The following is a 17073-nucleotide window of genomic DNA, read 5'->3' as shown; positions in this document are numbered from 1 at the left end:
CGGTTCTATACAAACTTGATTGGAAAATCAAATCAAATTGATCGGTTCTCCATTTTCATAATCCATAACCAAATCGCAATTTATTCCAAACTGAACCAAACCACCCAAAAGCTATCAGTTTGGTTTGGTACTTGGTTTGAACTAAGTTGCACCCCTAATCGAGATGACTAACCAAAGACACACAAACTGACTCAAAACCCGCCAGTCCTCACAAATACGGGTTCTTAACAGCAGTTATGGTCCATGGTGTGTGGTTGAGAGCTGTATTAAATGGTTTGTATGAAAGAGAACTACCCTTGTACTTAAATGGTGTGGCTATATCATTATTTGGTATGTTATGTATTTTATTAAGAGTTTCTATTAACAAACCATTTTTTTTTCTTATAACTCACCACCTATGTGACAATAGAATCTCTTTATAAATCAATATGTGATTTAAAAAGGGGAAATTTTCTAAATAATTATAAGTATTTTTATTTATTGACAAAATACATTATGGGTACTTTCAGTTTTTCATTTCATTATTATAAGACTATTATGTCTTAATACTCTATGATAATTGCTAAAATGTCATAAAAAACAATTGAAAAATCTCTGCAATTTTGCACATTTAACAAAATGCACGATGAGTTACGTGATATATTACATGAATTAAGAACCGTGTGATTTTCTTGAGATAGGCATTGGATTTTAAATCAAATAAAAAATAACAACAAATACCCTTAAATCTGATGAAATTTTTAGATTAACCATTTTATTGAGATACGTGTTTTTATTTAAGAAATTAGTAACAAACCTGAAACATATATTGAGTAATGTAAGCTGAGATATATTTAAGAATGATCCCGATCAAGCGGTTGAGAATAATATTGCAAGAAAAAAAAATAAAAATAAAAAAAGAACTTGAAGATGCATCAGTCCCACATCAAGTTGAAGGATCTATCTAAATTAAAAGAGAACAAGAAGAACAAAAAAAAAAAGATGGAGAAGAAGACGATCTTTAATCCTTGCTCATTGATCTATCTAAAACAATAAAAATGGAGAAAAAGAATGAAGAAGAAAATAGAAGATGAGCTTTATAAGATATAGGGTTGATCACAGGTGTGACATGAACATCAACTCGGAGCATCAGCAGTTAACAATGTCACTCATTTCTATCTGAGACCATGGGTGTGAGCAAATCTAAATTTTCAAACCCTACAAAGATTTATCAGTTATTGTGATAGATAACAAAGGCGGATAAAAAAATCCATCGCTATTGCCCCCACAATTTTTTCCTCTTTTGTTTACCCAACAAAAAAATTTCCACTTAGTTGCCCCCCATGAGAGGGCAAAATCCCGACCATGGGGTCTATTTTATGTCAAGAACGGAAAATGATACTGTGACTCGTGTCCCCAAGATCAAGAAGATCGGATGATCCTCATGAATCCATGTGTGGAAGTTTCAACTAGAGACATAGGGGAAGAAAGAAAGAAAAAAATATTGAATGGCTACAGAATAACACTCTGACATACATAGCAATTTGTACACGCTTAAAATCGTAAAGCTTCACACACATTTGCGTTCTATATATATATAAAGCAAACAGCAGCAACACTAGGAAGCAGGGAGGACCCCCTACATGTTCTTGAAGTCGCTCATTCCAGCAAATATCTTCCTTTGTATGAATGTGCACATCAACTGCAAAGCTGAGAACATAGCGTCCTGATCTGGGAATCCGACGCATTTGAATATGGATATGAGTTGGTTCTCCCATTATTTTGGCATGTCAATGTCAGGCTGTTTACCATCTGGGATGACTGCAACAGTAGATTGAGTTTCATGAAAATCAAGTTCATGCATATTGCACAATATATACTTGCATCATGACAAGAAGGCAATATCCTTCCTGGCCTTGGTGATAACATATAGACACAATCAGAGGCCTCGCAGGAGATATCCGATGTCAAAAAGCATTCAGATCAAAAGTAGACAGACCACTTGATCTCATAAATATTTAGAACATGTTAGAAATGATTCAATTGAGCCAAGGAAATCTACTTAATGGGTCGTATTGACTAGTGGATCCTAATTCCTTGCGTAGTTGCATGTCTACCATACATATGGTAGACAAATCTTATTCATGCAAGGACAACCCAGGAGTGAACCTCTGAAATTGGAATACAAGAGAAACAAGAGTGGCAGCTTAATTACCTCACAAGACATGGGTTCTGTCTTGCAACTCCATTTAGAAGTAGGGACGCAGCTCAAATAATGGCACCAGGAACAGTGTTCATTTGCATCAAACCCTCGGAAAAGCAGAACCAGGCCAACAGTAAACCTGTAAAAAGTCGGCATGCTTTAGATCAGAGAAAACCCATGAGTTCTTTTATAAGAAAAAATTCAGATGAAAGATAACATATAAACATAAAGGTATCACCAATGTTTTTTCTTCTCCCCCTTCAAGTTATATATTAACTATATTTCAGTTTTTAGACAAATTGTGTGTATATATACGACATGCAACTGCAAGCTGGTTAGTAGTTAAGTGGATGAAGGTGGATTTTGAACCCAGGTCATGGAATCAACAGCCAGGAACTTCATCAACAAAGCAAGCAGACATTTTACTACTACTACTACTAATAAATTATAGCATAGAAACCAAAACGGATATGACATTTCCCCAAAAGGATCTGATATTCCAGTTGAAACCAAAAAGGTGGGATGAAGGGAATCAAATATAAAGTTGCAACCATAGCATAGAAACACTTGAAAATGCCTAGGAAAACATCCCCATATGTATTGCCTGGCTTCAAAGATTTAGCAATTCATTTTTTCAGACAGATGGGCAGAATGAACAGAGGAAGACAACGGTAAACTTCTCATGCGTTCCCTAGCCATGGAAAGTTTCAGGCACCCATGTTTGATATTTATTTGTTCTCTCCAATCTGTTCCAATGCAGGAAGCGGGAAGGTTAAACTGAATTTGGCCGGTAACAGACACAAGGCAATTAGCCCATAGAGATGAGGTTTCTTTGGAGTCACTTAGTTGACGACCAAGAAAGTAATGAAGCTTTATAAAAAATAGCTGCAATAAAAAACCATCTCCAAGAGCGACAATATGGATGTTGTTGATTGAAAGTCAAGCATCTCTCTTCCATATGATAACTACAATTAGCTCGTTGAGTTGGCGAGAGTCTCAACAGTAAGTTTTAGCTTACAGCTATCAAACAATCACCAAGTACAACAGATCTGAGACAATATCACACTGGGGGTTGGACAGTTAGGGGCAAATATGTCCTAAATTAAGTCAAAGCAAAACATGTCACAGAAGTGGATTGAGAAGAGAAAAATAGACTTCAGGGCCTTACCCAACTATTAGAAGGATGAGAGCGGTGATCCATAATACATACTGATACATCTTGTGTTTAGGTCTGGTTGACGTAGTAGCATATGCAGGAGGAACACTTCTTTGGCTCACCCATCCAAACTGAGGACGAATAAGAAACACAAAGCCAAGAAGAAACCCTGTAACAAATCCTCCAATATGTGCAAAGTTGTCTACATGTGGGAGGATCCCCACTGCTAAATTGATTGCAATGATGAACACAAGAGTCAATAATGCTGCGAACTGAAAATTCAAATTTGGAACTGTCAGGTAATTGGACCCAAAGAATAATTGACAACAGAGAGCAAATTTTACCAAAGCAAGTTCCATTACAAATATATATATATATATTTACCTTATTTGCATAGATTGTCCAATTTGTGATGAGTTCAGAAAGCATGCTTCCTAGTAATCCAAATAGGGCACCAGAAGCACCAACAGAAATATTTGATTGGATAAAAAGAGCAGACAACAAACTCCCACCAAAGCCAGAGATCACATATAGCAGCCCAATTCGCACTACAAGCGGATAGCAGAAATAAGTTAAGAACTTCAAACTAAATTTCAGAGGAAAAAACTTTACAGACAAGACAATGCAGTTAAATAAGTGAATAATCCAAAATTTTAAAGTTACTTGACCAAAATAATGAGACAATCTTTAAACATCCTCATAGACTCAAAAAGTATGTTTCCTATATGGTACAAGTGCTAATGTTCGATATGGATATGAAGCGTGCGTGTGTGTGGAGTACTTTAGTTCAGGTGACAGATACTATATTAAGGGGATTTTTTTTCTTAAAAGTGTATCATGTGTCCAATATGTGGGTACAACACAGTATCCAACTTGTAAATTCCTAGAAAAGGGAGTGCTCTTGTTACATAAGTTTCATAAACTTGAAACTGAACCCTAGGAAATTGAAGTTGACAAGAGCCCTGATTGTCTATGAAAACAAACCAATCAAGGTTTACAATTTTTTTAAGTAGTTACAACACAAGAGTGGAAAAAGCATAGTGACATATGAAAGACTTGAGCAATCAAAAAAGCTTACCATAAATAACTAAAATAACATGATGAGGAACAAATGAATGATGTACAAAATCTAATCGATAACATTCCATTTATCAATATTCACTACATTTAGTTCACATAACTCAAAAACATTAAATGAATGTCAAATCACTATACCTATAAGCAGCAAACAAACAAGTATAATTTCATAACATGGCATGCTTTAAACTTGAATTTAACCTATGAGCTTTTAATTTTTTTTAAATCAAAACAGAATCAAAGTTGAATACTTCACCAAGTTTTGATTTGATTCAACTCAGGTACATACCAAACCCAAATTCTTGCTCAAGCCGGATTCCAATGAATAAGAGACTCAACATATTGGCAAGTACATGGAAAACCCCAGCATGTAACCAAATGCAAGTGATAAGGCGCCATCCCTGATGTCTATGAACCACTTTAGTCACTTCTAGAGCTCCCATTTTATCTAGCCTGGAGGAATACAACATATAAAAGTAACTTTAATACAATCCCTTTCTATAGAAATTATTAACTAAGGCATGGAAAAACATATTCATAGTTTGCAATTCAGTTATTAATGGAAAAAACTTCAGCATTAGTAGTTCTGAAACAGCTTTTCAATATTCTCTATTGTCAAATTCAAACTTAGCATGCAAACCAAAGCAAGATTTTTGGAAGAAATGTTTCTAAATGTTGCACAATCAAGAATAAAAATGTGGGTGTTGAGATAGATGAGAAGAAATACTAGGAAAGATAAAAGTGGAAATAAATGCAATCATGAAATGTAAGAACATCCCCACTATGTGATAAGTGAGAAAGTTGATTGAGATGGTTTGGTCAAGTGAATAAAAGACTGATAACAACCCCAATGCTAAGAAACACACAGGTAAAAGGTTAGAGGAAGGCCAAAAGAGACTTTAGAATGGGAAAGTGAGAACATATATATGAAAGAAGACTTCGAATAGCAAGATTCATTTAGTCAACCACAAATATTGGGATAAGGCTTTGGTGATGATAGAGGTGAAAAATAGAGACACTCTCTTTGGAGGGAAATTCCATCATTCTTCCTCATAAGAAACAATTCCACTATGTAGAATATACATGTTCCTACCAAAAATATTGAAGCTCCCCAATAAACTTTTTCAGGCACTAATCACTTATGATCGAACCAAACCATGTCTTGAGTTTCTTTAGATTTTAAACAACTACTACAGAACCAATAGAACCACACAAACGCATAGAAGTGCGCACTGGATAGCAATAGTGCCCATCACCTACAGATTTTAAAGGAATATGATTTCCTTTAGAACTTCAAAGAGGGCTTTTTTCTTCATTCAACTAAGGAATCATTATAAGAAAGAGACCATCAATTTCTCATCTACAAAAACCTCTCCCAACCCAACAATTCCTCTCTACAAGCAGGCACTATTTCCTCCAAATGTTCAAATTTCAACATCATGATCTTTCTAGAACCCAAAACCTTCAATTAAACACAATGTAATTTCATGAATAAGGGTTCATCGAGACATAAATAAGCCTCCTACTCATTTCAGATTGAACTATATTCAGAAGTGGAAAATATAAATCAAATAAATAAAGAACATAATTCATTATTTTCATATAAATTGCACAATAATCACCATCTTTTAAGAAAAAGAAGGCAAGTAATAAGAACTCACGTCATCGAAGACGGCCCTAGAAGAGGATTCTCCTTAAATGGCTGAAACGAAAACCTCCCAAGAAACCCAGCAATACAAGAAAATGAATTCTTAGGGCAATTGTTAACGTACATGGTGATAGCAAACAAAGCAACATTTACAACCACGAACAAAGGTATCAACCATGGAAACCATGATCGAAAAGGGCGAAATTCTTGAAACAAAACCGAATTCGGTTCAGGTGGTGTATCTATCGATACTGGGTGAATTACATTGTCACCTCTCCTTGGATGAATCTTATTCTCAATGTCCGAGGGAGTATCGTTCCCCATCTCGAACGGATCTCAAAGATCAATAAATCAATCAAATTTTTAGCCGAGAAAGTCTATAAAATAAAATAAAATAAAAAATAAAATGTTAAGAGCCAAAATAGATCTTCTTGAAGAGGAAAAATAATCAGAGATTAGGGCACGGCTTGAGCAGAAAACTGGAGACGAAATTTATTTGGAAAGGTAACAGAAGGGATGCAAGTTTCTTCGCTAACTATAGAGAGGAGTTTATTTTGGGGAAAATGCCGCTAGATTTAGCGGAATTGGGATACGAAAAGAGGGCAGAAAAAGTCAAAAAAGGAAAGATTTTTATTTTTAATTTGTTCGAACTTCGAAAGCGAGTGGTTTACCTACTTCGCGTCGGCTGTAATCATATGACGGTAATTATTCTCAAATTACTTTTTGACCCAAAATTATCATTTTTAGATTAATTTAGACATGGTCCCTCCATTCTTTGTTGAATATTTGAGATACTCCTTGTGTTTTCAAACTGATGACATACTCTTGACCTTACGGAGTTAGGGGCGTTTGGCTCATATTGGAGAATCCGATTCTCAATTTAATTATGGATTATCAAAATCAAATTAGAGAAAATGATTTTCAGAATCTAAAATCTCATTTGGCAAACATTGTTTCTTAATATTGATCTTGTGGGGAAAAAAAAGTACCTAATTGCACATGTTGAGATTGAAAATGAGAGAAACATTTGTCCCAGAGATTGAATACAATAGATTTTGGGAGAAAATTTTATTTTTGGAAAAAGATTGAAAAATAGGGCATTTAAGTCATTTTCTATGTGTTTGTTAAGTGAATTATATGTTCAAGGGACATGTTAAGATTACCCAAAGAATTATGATGATTCATATTTTTATATTATTATTATTGCATGATGTATTCCAATATTATATTGGTGGATAGTTGGTGAGAATCAGGAGAAGAGGTCTTAGAACTGTTTTTTATTCTTCATATTTTTTATTTCTGACTATGAAAAAAATTAAGTCGATAATCTGAACCAAACGATGCATCAAGAGAGCTTCTAATGGCACCCCAACCTTTACTTATTCCCAATCATTTATTTATTTTATTTTTTATTTTTAATAAGGGTGTAATAAGTAAAGTTGGGGTGCCAATAGCAGCTCACTTATTTTTATTGCCAAAACCAATCATCTATGAATTGTAAGAAAATAAATTCATCCTCCTTTTTAACTTTAAGATCTATCTATTTTAACATTCATACATAACGAATAAGATTGGATTTTCGAGGAAGTAGAAAGTCACAAAGTTTTTGGTAGAAAAAAGAAGTTTTTTTTTTAAAGATGGAAGTCAATGTATTGAAAATTAGGTGAACAAGCTAAAAACTTGAAGGATGATGGATTTTGAGAGAAAAAAAATGGATTTTTGGGAGAAAATCAAAGAATTTGGGTTAGAGGTTGAAGACGAGATCTCAAATATTCACTAAAAAGTAGGAGAGGGGAATATTTCTAAGTTGCACACCATAACCTTACAAAAGTTTCCCAATGTACAACAGGATAAATCTAGAGACCACCATCAAGTTTTGAACATAGACCAAAGGAAGTAAAGCCCTATCACTAGTTTTACCATTGAGCCAACACCCTTGAAGTTAGGATCTATAAAATCTCTTAAATTGACTTCAACTTTAATCTTTATGATAAAATACTGACGTATTTAGTAATCCTTAATTATTTTATTTTACAAAATAATGTCCCAAAAAATCCATTGTTTGCCACCTTTGTTGTACTTGACCAAGTATTTTAGATAAGAAGTTTATTTATACCCTACTCATTGGTTTAGAAGAGGAAGTAATAGAGAAAATTAAATAATTAATCATAATATGTGAAGAGCAAATGACAATCGTGTTACCAAGTCTAAGGTTGAAGGCAAAGGTTTTCCAAAAAATATTCTAACAAAATTTTGAAGATGAAGGCATTTAGGTCATTTTATCAGTCTTTGATGGAAGATTTCTTTTCACGGGGTTTGTCAACTTTTTTAACATATGGGGGCATCTCAAATATTCACAAAACTATGGAGGGGTATATCTAAATTACCCTTTTTAGAATAGGTTTGGTAGCAAACCTTATAGTCTTGTACAGGAGGAGTCATAATTTAATTCTTCTAGATCCATTTGTTTACAGAAAATTCTATATTAAAGACTTCATCATTTCTTGGCCATATTTAATGAGATTAAATAAAGAACACCACATTTAGGGGTTGTTTGGTATTTGTCATGGTAGGATTGAGTTGGTTTACCAAAATTGGTTATGTTAAAAATAATTGTAATAGAAGTATTTTTTGTTGGAAACTCAATATTAGGATCCAAATCCAACCCAATAAATATCAAATCAAGTCCAGATGGGATCAAATTCAAATTGATATACAAAATATAAAACAGATCTAATAGATTATCAAATCAGATTTTTATCGGATCTCAAATCCTTAATCCTATTTCGGATCTGATCTGATCCATTGACAACCCTTACCTAGAAAAATGAGTTAGAAAAAAAAAAAAAAAAAAAAAAAAAAAAAAAAATATATATATATATATATATATATATATATATATATATATATATATATATATATATATATAGTGAGAACTCAAAAGAAGAAATACCTCTATATATATAGTGAGAACTCAAAAGAAGAAATACCTCTATTCTTCTTGAACAACTCCTTAAATTGGGGTTAGGTGTGATACATATCTTGTAACGTACCCCACATACAATACGACATTAATAATAATCCATTATTATAATGATTACCAAACGGCTCAATAATTTTTAACATGGATTATGCTTTTTTATTTGATTGGGGGGGTGGGCTGCAATTGACAGCAATTTTGTTTGCTTCTTAGCTTTGATTGATTATAAAAAGAGTCTTGATTTTCTTACACCCCCCTCTAACGCACACTCAGGTGTGGCATGTGTTAGAATCATAAATTCTTTCTCTCGAGATACACAACTGTATATCTTCATAAATATGTGCAGTTGTGTATCCTGAGAAAAAGAATTTATGATTCTAACACATGCCACACTGGAGTGTGCGTTAGAGGGGGGCGTCAGAAAATCATTGTTCTAAAAAAAAAATGAAAAATCAAAATGCAACGCAAGCAAAATAGACTTTTAAAAAAAATATGTCCAAACCCATTTTGTCGACTAAAACATTTACCTAACTTTAAAAAATAATTGTATGAATGCTTATAAAAATGAAATCGCAAAATTGACTTTTTTTTGTTTTTGTTAGGGAGGAGTAAGGTTGAAGTGTGGTAAATTATAGACAACAAGAAGGTGGGTTTGTTGGATCTATCTTTCCCTCAAAGCTACCTCCTTTGGTATCTTGATCTAGGACTTGAAATTAGATCAATTAGCTCATTGAAGTATAATATTTGTTGAGCTAACCACCCTTTGTCAATTTCAAAATTAAACAACTAAGATCAACCCAAGTTTTGTCTCAAAATTTTGGGTCAGTTTGAACAAATCTCAATCCTCCATTCAATCCCTAGAAAAAATTGTGAGCCAATCTGTTCTAGTGTTCACATAATCTTCCTTTGTGTGGAGAAATGATTCATCAAAATAATGTGTTGAGTTTAGTCCCGCATCTAACACTCATTGCCTGTCTCCCTTCATATAAGCTCTCGAGCCTTTTCACTAATAGTTAATTGATTTTGAGTTTGACTCCAAATTAATCATGGTAGCACAGCAGGCTTTTCTCTCCTACACGTCTACTTAGTTCATATCTCCATGTGTTTTGGCCCAGTCTAGTCAATACGTGTGGGAGCGTGTTGAGTTTAGTCCACATCAGACACACATTGCCTTATCTCTTTACTTATAAGCTCCTGGACTTCTCCACTCAAAGTCTATTGATTTTAAGTTGGACCCCAAATTTATCATAATGAATCACCCATTCCATCGACAGGGGCACATTTGATATCACAAAATGATTGGGAGTTCTTCTATTCAATCTTTTCCATTCTTTTTATTGTTGGATATCCCATTATTTGCTTTAACTTAATTCATGTTCTTTTAAATCATCAATTTCAAATTTCTTCTAATTGGAGCTATAATCTGTCTGTTTCATGATCCAAACCATTTCAATTAGTTTTCTTTTTTTAGTTTATCGTCTATTGGGGCTACTCCTATACTTCTACGGGTTTCTAACTTTAACGTTCTTTACTTTTCCACCCACTCAATGATCTATGGATCTGCGATGGGGGAGCGTATGTCAGAGGGTGTGTCAATTATCATGACTCATGATTCTATTTATTCTAAATGTCTTGAACTCCAAAACAATTTTGAAAATGTCATTTTTGCCTTTACACCTATAAATATTGTAATACTAGGGTTCAGATCATTTGATGGTCCTACCTATAAAAAAATGAAGATGATTGGATGATCCTTGCAATTATAGCTAATCCCATGTCAAAATATTTGGATCCCACACATATGTACACATGAAATTAATCTCTAGTTTGGTAATCTGGCTATTGTTACCATAATTAAAACTTCAATTTTTTGGCTGTTATATATGAAGGCCAAAAGTTGATCAAGTTTGAAGATTATAATCATAGATCATATATTTATTTGATTTTGACCATTTCAATCATTTGACTTCTATTTTGTTGTACCATTCACAATTGCAATCAAACCTTGCTTTTAAAATTTCTTTGGTTGACATTTCTTACATCTCAAGTGACGTTTTTGGGGGATTTGGTAATCTGTTCTTTAGTTTTATAACAGAAGATAAAGAAAATACAATCAGTTAAACATGAATATTCTCTGCTCCATCAAGGTCACGTTTCTTACCTAACTTTATTTAATCGATTACACGCTTTCACGTTTCCTTTTTTTAACATTAATAATTTTAATTTCCAAATCAAACATGTGAAGGAGGAATTTAATTAGATAGTTTAGATAGGGTTGGGATCCATTGACTCGTAAGAATGACTCAAGAAAATATGACACGCAATGGTTGAGATTCATCTAAGGAGTATGTGACACATACTCGAGATACATATTTTATTCAATGGTTGGATATTAGATTTTAATGGTCGGGATTTTGTATTTTTACGAGTAATTGGTGTTATGGTTTTGTAGAACTTGATGGTACTAGTAGGACTGCAACCTGGGTGGGTTGGAGGGTAAACCCAGGTTCAATCCAAGTAGTAGAACCTTCAACCTGAACTCAACTCAGCCCCAACCGTCGGGCCTAAGCCAACTAACCTAAACTTCTAAAATCAGGTTGAGCTCGGGATAGTCCAAGTTAAGTAATTTTGGACAATTTGGTTAGATTGGGCTTATTGAATAACCTTAATTTCATTTCAATTAGCAAATAATTTTTTTGTGTAATGAGGGGATGAATCATTGAATAAGGTTGGCTTTATGAACCCCGAGGGGTTGGCTCAATGGCAATTTCAGAACGAAAAGCGATAAATGCCCATAGGTTGTGAGTTCAATACCTAGAATGAGCATTAATTCCTTAGGGGCTACTTGCGGGGCACACCCTTACTTACCTGGTGCATGTGATGCGTGGGCATTGCTTGTGCCCCCGGACTAATCCTTGGAAAAGACCATGGTCTGTGGACTAGGAAAAAGTTCAGATACGGGCGCGATCTGCTCTACAGGGATACCCGATTATCAAAAAAAAAAAAATAGTCCTCATCAAGACATTAGTATTCATTTGAACAAGTATTTAAATTGTTTTTCTCGATATAAAATTTCTTTTTACATGAAGGTACCTTCGACTCCTATAAAATTCTTTAGTCTCAAAAATATTCTTTTATTTTAATTATAACAATCATCAATAATCTACTAAACCTTTGTTTCTGATTGCATAATATTGAGATTTTTTTCTCTATCATCGATGAGGAGAAGCGAAATAAAAAGAAGAAAACTTTTTTTTTCAGATGAGACAAGATCACAGATGAATACCAGTGACCAAAGAGCGAAGCCCAATTTACGTTATTCACCACTAAGTATTACGGTTACAAGAATCAACAATTAAGCAATTAACTATTGAACCATTAAGTATCCAATTTGATAACTTGTTGGATCAGTTTTGGATGAACCATGTCTTGATTTGATAATGTGCTCGAAAACAAGTAAATTATGAATATTTATATTATATATTTTATTACATATATGAATTTTGTCTTAAATTAATTCTAATTACGGAAAAAATAGGCGAATTAGAGTCATCAACTATGGATTGATTAGGACAACATTGAGATTTATATTTTTTCTTTTTGGAGCGTAAGATTGATCCAACGGTGTAGATTATTCAGCAAGTAAGCATGGGCTCCAGCATAAATATTGAAGCTTAGGTTTCCGGGCCTGGGCTTTGTAATTTATAGCAAACTTAGTCCAACCAATCAAACTTTGGAAACACATTAACATAAGGGCCTTCAAGGTCTTGATATCCCACCTTCCTAAATTGTGGTTTACTCTTTAAAAGTTCTCATTGATCAAAATCTTTTTCAAGAGACCAATGTAAAATGATGGAAATGAATCTTCAACTCTTCTTTTCCCCCAAAACCCATTATCTTCAATCCTAGATTTATTGGGGGCGAATTAACATAGGATAAAAATACAAAAAGCCTTGATTGTCCACCCACCTGGATTTATCCTGATTTACCTAATATGTGTGTTTTGTGGGGTATTGAATATGCCCAGAGGATTTGGTGTTTTAAAAGGCCAATTGCCTCGTCCCTACTAGTTGGGCCTATGGGTATGGACAACCCATCAAATATATATATATATATAGGGTGGCGTTCGAAGGCCCTAAAGTGAGCCAAACATTTTTTAATATATGGGTTAGAAGCTTTGGAATGAGCTGATTTTTTTTTTTTTTTGTTTTTTTTGTTTGAGGATGATCTTTATGATAAGGAGATCATCCTCACCAAAAATCAGCCCATTCCAAAACTTCTAACCCCATCAAAAGTGATTTACAAAAATTGGACGATCTACAATTCTTCAACTTGTAAATTAGGGTTAGAAGTTTCAGAATGAGCTGATTTTTGGTAATGATGATCTCTTCACCGTAAGGATCATCCTCACAAAAAATCAGCCACTTCTGAAACTTCTAACCCATGTTTTGAAAAATGTTTGGCACAATATTTGACTCTCTTTAGGGCCTTTGAACACTCCCCCCATATATATATATATATATATATATATATATATATATATATATATATAGGGGACGGTTCGAGGGACATCTTTGAAAACATATGAGAAACCCATGAATCTCATTCGTTGGATTTTGAAGAACAAACGGCTGAGATGCGTTGTGATGTCAATTCCAATTTACAAAATGAATTTTAGAATTTTTTAAAAAACTCCTTCATTTATATTTATATTTATTTTTAACTAACTCTCTCTCTCTCTCTCTCTTTATGTTTATCTCGACAGAACAAATGTGTTGGCTCTTTCTCTCTGTCTCTCTCGATTCCTTCGAACCCTATAAACCCATCAAAGCTTTTCCTCTTCATCTTCTCCTTCTTCTCTACCAAATGGGATACCTACATATACAGTTATTATCTCGAATGTGTGCGCAAACAGATGTAATATATCGGGCATCCACCTTCGTTGTGGCTGGTTTAGGTCCGCTCATCTAATCAACCCCAAAATCTTCAAACGCCTCAGCTACGATGACTGCTTAGTTAACAATGGCGATACCCTCATTAACGGCAACACCATCACCTTCACTTAAGCTAACTCCTTCAGTTACCCCTTATCTGTTTCCTCTGTTACCTGCCCTTAATATACTATTAGTTATTTACAACCAAAACCACTACTAAAACCATGAAGCAAATGTCCTGTGTTTCAGTTTTAGTTTTGCTTTTGGTTTATAGCTTGTTGTTTCCATTTGGTAGCAAGTTTATAATAATAAAGAGGGGGGAGTGAGCTGCTGGAATTAATTATTTTCTTGTTTAATTGCTTTTGCTAATTATTTGTGAGTCTTCTGGCCTATGAATTCTAATTTTAGTAAGAGGGAGTATGAGGGGGAATTACCTGAAAACATGGATTTTTCTAACTTCAAACAAACAATTATCAAGAAAATTTAATAAGAAAATGACAAACATTATATTTACGGGGTGAGTGGTCTAATGCTCCTTATTTATTTGAAAAGCTAATTTTAAAAATTATTGGCTTGAGATCAGGTCATTTTTATGATTTGGATTAGGTAAATAAATATTGCAGGTTTCTGTTTGCAGTTGGTAGGAGATCAGTGTTGGATTGCAGAGAAGAAGAAGAAGATGAAGAAGAAGATTTGATGGGTTTATAGGGTTCGAAAGAATCGAGAGAGAGAGAGAGAGAGAGGGAGTGAAGGGTTGAGTTTCGTTTTATTTCCTGTGATTTCAGTCGAATGAGAGAGAAGAGAAGGAAACGATGGAGTGGGTTTTCAATCGTTCGAAGGAACAAAATTCTGTCGAGATAAACATTAACAGAGAGAGAGAGAGAGAGAGGGAGTTGAAAAAAACGAGGGAGTTTTTTAAAAAATTCTAAAACTCGTTTTGTAAATTGAATTGACGTGACAGCGCATCTTAGTCGTTAGTTTCTCAAAATCCAACAAATGAGGTTCATGGGTTTCTCATATGTTTTCAAAGATGTCCCTCGAACCGTCCCCATATATATATATATATATATATATATATATATATATATATATATATATATATATATATATATATATATATATATATATATATATATAGTAATAGAGAAAATCAAGTAATTAATAAAATTGTGAGGGAAATTAAGCCACTACCGTATACATAAATCCCTTGTAGAAGATGAGAGTTTTTGGATTTAACAAATATGGGTTTGGTGTTTTGATCATTTTCCATTTATCTTTAGGGGAAAAACCTTTTCTTTTTTTTTTTGATAATTCTTTAGTGGAAAAACCTTCTTCCTTTAGTGACGCGTGGTGCCTCCACGTTTCAATGAATATTTGAGATACTCATGTGGTTGAAACTGGTTTGAGTCTGTCGTAACTCAAGTAATCTTTCAAGAAAAAAATACATACTCCTTGGCATCGATCTTCTTTGATAGACTGTTAAAAATTTACTTAAAAATCCTTGAAGTTTTTTGCAAAACTAATTATATGATGATAGAGATGGAGATGATGTCAACGATATTATGGTGTCTGTAGGTTGTGTATTCGATACCCAATATGAGCAATATTTCCTCGGGACCACCCACCAGTGTGTTACCTTAGTTACCGGTGCATGTGATGTGCGGCGTTGCACGTGCTCGGGAGAGGGTCCATATGCCTTGGTTCCTGCCCTAGCTTATTCGGTCCTAGTCAAACATAAGTCTGGATACCCCCGTTATAATAATAAAATTAAAAAAAAGTATTGTTATCAATTTGGACATCTATATATATATATATATATATATATTATCTAGTCTACCATTATTATAATTTTTGCTATGGATTCAAGAGTGAATGTGTTATTATCATCTCAGTCTACCATTTTTTTAAGTGTGTCTTACAAAAATAGCCTTTGTATTTTGCTGAAATTACTGCCTCAAACACAATTTATAAATTAAAAAAATAAATTTATCAAAAAGGGCATAAAATCATTTTGGTATTTATTAATTTTTTTCAAGAAGGATATCCACACTTTGGTGATTTTACTTTGTCGACACTTTTGGAATGAGTCTGACTAGCCTTACTAAGATAGTGAGGAAAAAAGACCTGAATAAGACTCATCCACCGTCAAAAAGACTTTAAGATTTGTTAAACAAGTCATCGACGTTCATAAGTTTTGGGATCATAGATGCCCATTTTGGTAGTTTCTTCTTTTTCAATCATAACCTATCCTTGGTGAGAGGAAAACGAATATTCTTGTGACACAAGTTTCTCGAGGATCAGTTTTGCTTGTAGGACACATGTTCATCTCAGGAGTTTGTTGGATGCTCTAGAATCCAACTTTGTTGTATCCTAGAAAAGCCTACCACCTAGAAATTATCAGCCAGTTCTGGTGTGGGGTCCACAAAGAAGTGGGTTCAACATTCATGCAACCAATCGGTAAATGCCACTTGGCAATTTCTGATTGGCATGAATTAGGTGGGTCCAACTAATGGAGGATTTACAGACTGGTGGTACTTAATTACTTACCTAAAGTGACAGATTTGCTATTAATACATCACTAACCCTCTCCCTTTTGGACTTTAGTGAATACTTCTCCTGAGTTTTCAAAACTGATGAGACACCCCTTGACCATGGTCTTTGTCAAAGATAAATACAAAATAACCAAAGTACCCCCATCTTCAATCTCTGGCCAAAAATCCCCTGATTTTTCCTTCCAAAATTTATTGTCCTCAAAATCTTTATTTTTACTAAAAGATTACCAATTTTTGTCAAGCCGTTGAGGGCAAAAAATTCTTGCAAATATGATAATTCATTAATTTGATTTTCCAAGTTGCTTGTGCCCCTAAAAATCACAGAGCCGCCCACTAATGATAATGCAACTTTGCACAAAATTTCTTCTCATGATATGAGTTATCATATCGTGCGGAAGAAATTTAATTAATTGTTCAATTTTTTATATGGTTTCATCTTCTAAATCATGAGGAAGAAATTAAGTAAAAATTTTACTTCAATTTTTCTAAATATAAAATAAATGTTGGACCATATAGATGTCTGAAGAAAGAAAGGAGTTGTTGA

At 33.8% G+C, this 17073-nt stretch overlaps 1 protein-coding gene across 1 annotated transcript; it reads right to left on the bottom strand.

The window, feature by feature from the left end:
• Nucleotides 1–1464: 1464 nt before the first annotated feature.
• On the bottom strand, nt 1465–6634 carry RBL1 (RHOMBOID-like 1). The gene is made up of 6 exons (XM_086451988.1): nt 6077–6634; nt 4705–4868; nt 3723–3886; nt 3351–3610; nt 2195–2321; nt 1465–1800 (listed from the first exon to the last, which is right to left on the bottom strand). Exons 1-6 carry the CDS (start codon nt 6385–6387, stop codon nt 1678–1680), a joined length of 1149 nt encoding a protein of 382 aa, XP_086308114.1. The 5' UTR covers nt 6388–6634; the 3' UTR covers nt 1465–1677.
• Nucleotides 6635–17073: the final 10439 nt, after the last annotated feature.

Source organism: Akebia trifoliata, chromosome 8 (genome assembly GCF_017979445.1).
Source record: "Akebia trifoliata isolate Shusen 1 chromosome 8, ASM1797944v1, whole genome shotgun sequence".
Taxonomy (NCBI): Eukaryota; Viridiplantae; Streptophyta; class Magnoliopsida; order Ranunculales; family Lardizabalaceae; genus Akebia; species Akebia trifoliata.
This window is presented reverse-complemented; position numbering and strand designations above follow the sequence as displayed.